The sequence below is a fragment of the Palaemon carinicauda genome, chromosome 2 (genome assembly GCF_036898095.1).
Source record: "Palaemon carinicauda isolate YSFRI2023 chromosome 2, ASM3689809v2, whole genome shotgun sequence".
NCBI lineage: Eukaryota > Metazoa > Arthropoda > Malacostraca > Decapoda > Palaemonidae > Palaemon > Palaemon carinicauda.
The window spans coordinates 21577034-21587033 of NC_090726.1; the positions used below are offsets into that span (position 1 = coordinate 21577034).

The 10000-nt window shown below is 37.7% G+C and overlaps 1 protein-coding gene across 1 annotated transcript in view; it reads left to right on the top strand.

The window, feature by feature from the left end:
* The window catches only part of LOC137615404 (uncharacterized), a 90081-nt gene that overhangs the window by 72531 nt on the left and 7550 nt on the right, over positions 1–10000 (top strand). Inside the window, exon 2 of the mRNA XM_068345272.1 lies at positions 8269–8396. Coding sequence (XP_068201373.1) covers positions 8269–8396 — 128 coding nt within the window. The remainder of the gene's footprint in view (positions 1–8268; positions 8397–10000) is intronic.

Consider the following 10000-nt stretch of genomic DNA (forward strand, 5'->3'; position numbering starts at 1 on the left):
ATATAGATATATATATACACACATACATATATATATATATATATATATATATATATATATATATATATATATAAATATATATATATATATATATATATATATATATATATATATATATATATACATATATATATATATACATATATATATACATATATATATATATATATATATATATATATATATATATATATATCGGTGATAAACCAAGAATAATAATCTATTACCATTGCATAAAGAAAAAAGAACGAATGTATGACTAATCATCTTCAAATTATAAATTCTAAAATAATATTCTACCTTATTTGGCTATATTTGTATATAATCTTCAAAGATACGGGTGGTTTTAAGATTATATAGACATCTGCATCGGTTTTGTATTTTTATTATAATATATTCTAAAAGCCTGAATAAAAATCAAGGCAGGCAGGCAGGCAGACACAGACAGACCGCCATACATAGAGCCAGATATAGTAATGGTTATCAATGTTTACTCAAATGTAGCGATAAAATATATACAGTACTTCCGCTGAGGCTCAGAGAAACATGTTATGATTTACTAAGAATGAAAAAGATATGATTTAAGTTTTTTTATATTTCAAATCTTTGATGTTTATTGTAATATGAAAGGGTCGTTGAAGCATAAATCATAAGGTCTTTATTCCATGTATACTATACACAGAATATCATATATCACTAGAATAAGCGAATTGAAAAATCTATGGATAAATTGTTATCGCTGGAATATATCAAGAACCAAATTTGAATAATCTCACCAGATACCAATAATCTTAATCAATCATACTGAACTAAAAGATTTATCAAGTAATTTGCACAAAAGTTACCAGAAAACCTATTTATTGTTATCGAAGAAAGTACTTCTTAAGATCATAAGAAAAAGTCGAAGGTAATGTGATAATTCAAACAATTGATTAATCATCCCTTTGGTTACTCCCCTGCATTTAAATAAGGGTTTCCATCCCCAGCTAATCTTTATGACAATCCATTAACCTCTATTCCTGGTATCCTTATTACTCTCCCGAACTTCCTGAGATTGGAAATTCATTGGATAATTTGGATAATGAATAAAGCTCTGGGGGAAAATCCTTCCCGAAGAGAGAGAAGGATTGGAAGAATGGACGATGAAATTGGTATTCCTTTACTTTGGGTTTATTTGGAATCATTATGATGAAAATTGCTTACTTGCGTTTATTATTATTATTATTATTATTATTATTATTATTATTATTATTAGGTAGGAAATTATTTGTCTCATTTAGGAACGTGTGACATTTTTCTTGATGCTATTTTAGTCTACGACACAAAATAAGGATATGAAATCTACCGAAATATATGAAGGCCAAATGATGAAAAGTTAAATATGACTGATATTACTTTTACTTTTACTTTTATAATAAAAAACCAAAGGAAATTATATGCAAAGTCATTTAATAAAGCTATTAAAAAAATAGATACCATATTGGCAGCAATGTATGATCATAGGTCTGTTTCACCTATGCGTTCACTCTTACCATGCAGGAACTTACAATATATTTATGTACATAAAAGACAGATATTTCTGAGAAAACAAACTTGTCCTATATGCTATCACATATGGATACGCCTCACAAAGGTAAACACAAAGAACAGACATTTTTTTTGTATTTACTAGAGTAAGGAGGATAAGTTTTCAAAATCTTTACGAGTCTTGCAAAACTGGTTTATTATCTTATAAAGCTTATACCCAAAATCTTATTCCATCAGAAGGGTAATTGTAAAATCTTCAAGGTATGCAAATGTAATTGAAAAATCTTACTTCAAAAAGCACTCTCGGCAGTAAGGATCGCTTCAGAATTTACACAGTTCCTTTTGGAGTTTGTGTGCGCGAAACTATCTTTGGATTCATTTATATTCATAGGATCAGGGAAAGGGAACGGTCACCCGTGGTATGGAAAGCTTCACGATGGCTTGGTAACAAGAATCCCTCCCTCAATGAATCGATCCATTATCATACAATTCTGGAACGGAAGAGATTCGGGTTTGTTTTTAGATTATTCAACTATAAATATACATTTTATCTTTTCAAGCTCTTTCTACTTGCTACCTTACTATATTCTGCAATTGATGTTTCCAGCTATTTAGATAATAGCTATTTAAAAGACTTTTTTTATAAGTATTCATTCACGTATTATATATGGCAATTTAATTCCATTGAAGAGTACGAATTTTTCAATATAATTTTCAGAAAAGATTTTGCCAAAATCGCAATAAATCTGTCTGCTTCAGAAAGGTGAATTAATTCTCTTATAGAAATTTTAGAGGATTCTATGCATGCCTCAACTACATTAATTTTATGGATATTTTTAAAGCTACTGATATTGCTTAGGAATGTGTAATATTTCTATGTCACACAGATAGACACACATACCCACAAACATACCCAAAAACTCACACATACACACACACACTCTATATATATATATATATATATATATATATATATATATATATATATATATATATATATATATATATATGTGTGTGTGTGTGTGTGTGTGTATATATATATATATATATATATATATATATATATATATATATATATATATATATATATATATATATATATATATATATATATATATATATATATATATATATATATATATACTGTATATACATTTAGATACATGTACGCGAATTTCTAGAAATGAATGGTAATAAAAGCTCCTTGTTAAAGTATAAAAAGAGAAAACCCATTTCAACTACCTCCCAGACAGAAGTGTACCAACCGTTTGTCACACGATTGTACATAGTTCATCTTGTGCTTGTATCTTCACTCTCCCCTCGCACTAAAAAGAACCTGAAATATCATGTCTGCTTTTCTTCTCTGTAAGTGTCAATATTTGAACATGAAAATTCTTGTGGCTTTGAGATTTTGTATATAAAGGAGCGTGTTCTTTAATAAAACCACTCAGTTGTTTCCAACCTGGCTTTGAGTCACAACCTTTCTCTCGACACCGTCACATTGGTGACCCCGGAAGTCAACTCGCTCCCACCGCCTTCCCCCCCACCCCCCTCGCCCCTCTATCGTTAGTACTATGTCAGACTACAGAAGTTGGCACTGCGGCTGCCCCATTGAAACTTTCATCATTCGCCAGCGGAGAGGCGTTTGCTTGGTTTCAGCGCGCAGAAGTCCAGTTTCGCATCAAGGGCGTGATTCGCTCAACCACCAAAGCAGATTATGTTCTCGCGGCGATACCCGAGGACACCTTCCCGGAAATATCGACTGGCTTTGTGAACAAGGACACACCCCAATAGCATATGACTCCCTCAAAACATACCTTCTGTAGCAGTACTCGCCGTCGCCAGCTTTTTCAGCTCTCGCAACAACCGTTGGGGGACCAAAGGGCTTCGCTTGCCCTCAGGGAAATGACCAGTATCGCTCGCCTTCAACCTGCCGCAGACGGGTCTCCTCATGAGGTGAACCTACTTTGTGCCCTCTGGATACGCCATTTACCCGAACCTATACGCGCTGCCATACCCGATGTCGATAGTTTACCCACAAAGGACTTGATGACCAAAGCCGACGCCCCTATGGACAGCCACTTCATGACCTCCATCAACGCCTCCACCCCTGACGAAGAGGATGCCTATTCAACGTCAACCGAAGCTGACATGAATGCCGTAGGATATACACGCCTACCCCGTGACGTGCCGAAGCAGCGACAAAACCGCCCACCACCCACCAATCGCTCGCTCACCAACAAACGACTTCTAGAGACACTTACTACCTCCCATCCGCCGCAGTTTTGCTACTACCACTTCAGATTCGGGGCAACCACGAAGAAATGTGCCGAGGATTGTCAGTGGCCAAAAAACGTGTAAGTAGGCCATCGCTCGTGGCGGTGGCCTCCCATGTTTCTAATCTTTTCTTTTTACATGATGCAGGAACGGGAGTGCGATTTTTGGTAGACACGGGTGCTTGTCGTTCTCTTCTGCCAAGGAAACTCTTCAAGACACGACGTAGTCTGTCTACATCTGCCGACGTCCACTTGGTAGCTGCCAACGGATCTGCGTTACCCACCTACGGTTACGAGAACCTCACATTATCGTTCGGAAACAGTAAATTCAATTGGAAGTTTCTCGTTGCTGACGTCACATTGCCAATCCTTGGTGCGGATTTCCTCTCTCATTTCCACCTTCTGGTCGATGTCACCCACCGACAATTGGTCAACGCAGACTCATACACGTCGACACCTCTTCAACCCGCCCCCTCTAACCTCACTCTCCACATTAGCGCACCCACGGATGCCTACGCCCACCTCCTCACGTCGTACCCGGAAGTTTTCCGTCCAGAACTTCGCCAAACGCCAACAGTTCCTGCCAAGCACGGTATTTATCACCATATTAAGACGACGGGACCCCCAGTCTTCGCAAAATTCCGACGTCTGGCACCGGAACGATTGGCAGCCGCCAAACAGACATTCGCAGAAATGGAGGAAATGGGCCCATGGTCGCCATCCTTACACATCGTTCTGAAGAAAGACGGCTCCCTTCGTCCGTGCGGGGATTACAGGCGCCTGAACATGCAAACAGAACCGGATCACTACCCCCTCCCAAACATCGCCGACGTGACCTCCTACCTGCACAAAGTGAAGGTTTTCTCTACGCTCGACCTCCTGAAGGGGTATTATCAGGTACCTATGAACCCAGATGACATCCCCAAGACCGCCATTACCACTCCGTTTGGTACATACACCTTCAATTACTCCTGTTTTGGCCACGTTTCAACATCTCATGGATGGCATCTTAGGGGACCTTCCCTTCTGTGTATGTTGTGGACGACATACTTGTGTTCTCTTCCTCAAAAGAGGAACACCTCCGTCACCTGCGCATCGGGCTCGATCGCCTGCAACAAAACGGCCTTGTAGTCCGATACGACAAGTGTACCTTTGGCGCCAACGAAGTGTCGTTCTTAGGGCACTGCATCACTCCTGAAGGAGTCCATCCCCTCCCTGAGAAGGTAGCAGCCGTTCAGAACTTTCCCGCGCCCTCGACCGTCAAAGCTCTGCAGGAATTCTTGGATATGATAAACTATTATCACCCTTTTCTGCCAGCCATTGTCGCCACTCTTGCTCCCCTCTACGCCTCCCTCAAGGGCAAGCTGAAGGACCTGTAGTGGGGTCCCCTTCAAGAAGCAGCCTTCTGCAATGCTAAGAAGGCCCTATCAACTGCTGCGGCTCTGACTTTTCCTTTCCCACATGCCCCTCTCCTTCTCTCCTCCGATGCCAGCGACGTCGCTATTGGTGCAGTACTCGAGCAGGTGGTCAACAGCTCGCCCCGCCCATTGGCCTTCTTCAGAAGAAAACTGTTCAAGGCAGAACCGGGTTATTCTACCTTCGATCGAGAATTGCTGGCGGTCACTTGGCTGTCAGTCACTTTCGCCATTTCTTAGAAGGTACGCCCTTCGTCATTCGCACAGACCACATGCCTCTGGTGCACGCCTTTACTCGACAGTCCGATGCCTGGTCCGCCCGGCCACGCCGACATCTCTCCGCCGTGGCTGAATACAATTGCACCCTTCAATACGTCCCTGGGAAAATGAATCCCGTTGCCAATGCCCTGTCAAGAAACACGTTGGCTGCCGTTCAACTGGGATTGGATTACAATGCCCTGGCTGAAGCCCAATGACAGGATCCAGAGTATCAAGCATGTAGGACATCCTGCACGTCCCTCCAGTGGGAAGACTTCCCCCTCGAAAACTCCAACACCACCCTCCTCTGTGACGTCAGTACCGGTAGACTGCGACTTTGGATTCCTGCGCCCATGCGCCGGCAAGGTGTTTGATTTCATTCACGGCCTTTCACATCCCTTGTGCCGTTCTACCACACAGCTGCTGAAGGCAAAGTTCATTTAGCTCAGCATTTCTAAGAATGCTAAGGATTGGGTCCACGCCTGCACTTCTTGCCAAACTTCCAAAGTACATCGACACACGGATTCAGGAGTGGGCACCTTTCCTCAACCTCAGCGTCGTTTCGCACACGTTCACGTCGATGTTGTAGGCCCCGTACCCACATCACAAGGACATCGTTACCTGTTTACCATCATCGACCGCTCCACTCGTTGGCCTGAAGCCATTACCTTGGAAACTGCAACGTCCGCATCATGTACATCTGCCTTACTCTCTGGATGGATTGCACGATTTGGTATCCCTGAGCATATTACTTCCGACAGGGGAATCACTTTCACCTCTCAATTGTGGACATCATTAGCGAATCTCCTGGGCATCACCCTACATCAGACATCGGCCTACAACCCCGCTGCCAATGGAATGGTTGAACGTTTTCATCGCACCCTCAAAGCAGCTTTGATGTCCCGCTGCAAGGATTCCAACTGGTTTACTCAACTTCCCTGGGTCCTCCTGGGACTAAGGACCACTCCTAAAGACGCCCTCGACGTCTCGGCAGCTGAAATGGTGTATGGCAACCCCTTGGTCGTCCCTGCCGAATGTTTTCCTTCTACAACATCCTCCGACGATCTCCAACACATAAGTCACGTCGTGGGAAAATTTACTCCATGCCGCCAGACTTATAAGCCCCCAGCAAAGCATCACATACCAACAGACTTGCACTCTGCAACGCACGTCTTCCTGCACAACGTCACTAGCAAGCCACCGCTAACGCCTCCTTACACGGGCTCTTTCCTTGTGATCCGCCGCAGTCCGAAAGCATTCCTACTAAACATTCGTGGCAAAGAAGACTGGGTCTCCATTGATCGTCTAAAACCTACTTATCTTCTGCCAGATGAACCGCCTACAGTTCGCCTCTCTAGATCAGGGCGCCATATTTAACATGTACAGTGTGTCATATTTAGGGGGGGGGGAGCCATGTACCAACCGTGTGTCACATGATCGTACATAGTTCATTTTGTGCTTGTATCTTCGCTCTCCCCTCGCACTAAAAAGAACCTGAAAAATCATGTCTGCTTTTCTCCTCTGTAACAGTGTCAATATTTGAACATGAAAATTCTTGTTGCTTTGAGAATTTGTATATAAAGGAGCGTGTTCTTTAATAAAACCACTCAGTTGTTTCCAACCTGCCTTTAAGTCACAACCTTTCTCCAGGCACCGTCACAGAAGCAAAGAATAAAAAAGAAAAAAAAAAAAAACATAGAAGCAAATGAGTTGGCAACAGCGCCGTTAAGGATCTATTAAACAAGAGACGCAAGTATTAATAATTAAGGAGGTTAATGAGGCAAGGAAACTCCAGGATATTTCCTAGACCAGAGATAAAATTCAGTTAGGAAGGGAGAACAAAGGTATCTCGCTAAACGAGATATTACGATAATCGCCGTTTCATTTATTCCTTCGCTTCTTCTCCCTATGAACTTCATTCCATGTTTCACATTTAGTCAGGGAATTAAATCATTGATATTTTTTAATGCTGTGTTTGACCTTATCATCTTCAAAATCATTTTAATTTCTATGAAATAATTCTTTCCGAGTGATCTTGATACATAGGTATAAATAATTAAATAAGAAGACACTATAAAATTATATAATATGAGATATGATGTACAATATTATACAATATAATTTATAATAAAATATGATATCTAATATAATATAATATGATACGATATATGATATGATATGATATATGATATGATATGATATAAACAAGGTCCTGAAATACTATAAAGACACTATAATATGATATAAAATAAGATATATATATATATATATATATATATATATATATATATATATGTATATATATATATATATATATATATATATATATATATATATATATATATATATATATATATATATATATATATATATATATGTATATATTATACAATGCAATGTATAATACAATGATATGATATAATATGAAATAATATATGATATATGATATAAGCAAGGTCCTGAAATACTAGACAATAAAACACGATAATTATTCTTAACATAGGTTATTTTTCATTCAATATTAATTGCCTAGGATATCATTCCCAGAGGAAAGGAAATAACAAAATAAATAAACTGAAAAAATTTGATGAACAATTAAAGGGATATATTTTAAGAACATTAACATTAAAATAGATCTTTCAAAATTAAATATAAAAAAAACCTGATGTCATCCTGTTCAACATAAAAACAATCGCTGGAAGTTTGAACTTTGTTTAAAGATATATGCATTCTCTTGGTATGTTCTTCCCCATACTTCTTGTGATACTCACTTGTCTTGATTACATTTCCAGGTGCCTTTTCCCTCTTTCACTTCTTCCTCTTACTTTGACTTCCTCTGGTTTGAGGTACAGTTTGCCACAGGAATTCCTGGTACACCTTGCTCAGAAGTGCAACCTGTCACACCCTTGCTGCGCAGAGAGTAACCAATTAGATAATATAGGCAGAGTTGGCCGAAGTGGTGGCCGAGTGTTACACACAGGAACACACCAAGCAGTAAGGGTGTACTTCCTCAGAGAAAGGTGTGCCGGGAAATCATGTGTCCAACCCTACACTATAGTTGTTCCACACGTTACTAGCGAGAACTAGAACAGAAATGTTCAGTAGCAGCCCATTTAGATAGTCTGAGCTGTGGCATGTTGTTAGTGTGCTACTAAACCTAATAAAACACAAGGTAATGGCAACAGAATCCCATAGTTAAGAAGTAAAGACTTCATCCACTGTGCAGAAAAACTCTCTCTATGATTATATTTAAATAGATAGAACAATTTTTTTTTATTTTATTTTTTTTTTGTCGGCTTTCAAATATTGATTTTGAAATTCATTTATCTGTGTTTATATAAAAATGGACTCTCGAAAACAGTGAATTCATTCAATACCCTTACATAAGTTTATAATTTGCAGCTTAATATGGTAGTGGAAATGTTCACATTTTAGTAAATGGAATATGAAACTGTAGTATCATACTGCATCATGACCAGAATAACAGGAACGATTTAGCATTATATATTTTATGATGACAGTAAAACTAACTAAAAAAGAATCACCTGTTGGCAAGAGTATTTTTAAGTCCCTAAATGGATTGTCCTGAATATTTAATGGGATTCAAACTCAACAGCAATAAATGAATGCGTAGTAGGTTCGTTTAAAACAAATGGGGGAAAATGTAAAGTGTTGGATAAGTTAGCAGCTAACAGAGAGATTTAAATGAAAGGTGTTGGAATTAATGTGGACAGGAATCGTTTCCTGGGCTTTGAGTTGATAAACGTGATTAAGACCATTTTGAATGTTGAAGGTATGTTTATTCTTAAAAGAATTGTTTGATAGGAGAAAATTTATAATGAACCTGATATCGAACTGCTTTTTAAAAGTAAATACAGGGGAACAGTCTGGTGTAGACTAAGGTTATGAATAAAAAAATAAATTAAATGAAAACCCAATTAGTATAAAATAAAACATTTATATATATATATATATATATATATATATATATATATATATATATATATATATATATATATATATATATATATCTTATGAATTAGAAGAAACTCGGATTGTAATGGAAATACAAAGATACAAACTATACCAAATTGTTGATGAACCCGTTGTGTTTTCAAAGATTTAAGTGTTGATTTTGAAATGAATATTTATTTTTTTTCTGATTTGGATTACCCTGATAGTTGTTATTATTATTAGTATTATTATTAATATTATTTTTATTATTTCCATAAGTTTTATTATTATTAATATTATTATTATTATTATTATTATTATTATTATTATTATTATTATTATTATTATTATTATTGTTGTTGTTGTTGTTGTTGTTTCGGTAGTATGAATGTTTATATAAAAACTATGGCCACCTCTGGCGGTAATTGTATGGCATTATAAAAAAGGTGTTTTATTATTACACACATTACTATTTTTTTTTTTAGTTTTTGTTTTGTTACTATTATCATGCTGTCGTTGTTGTTGTTGTTGTTGTTGTTGTTGTTACTCTCATTTTCATGATAGTATTAA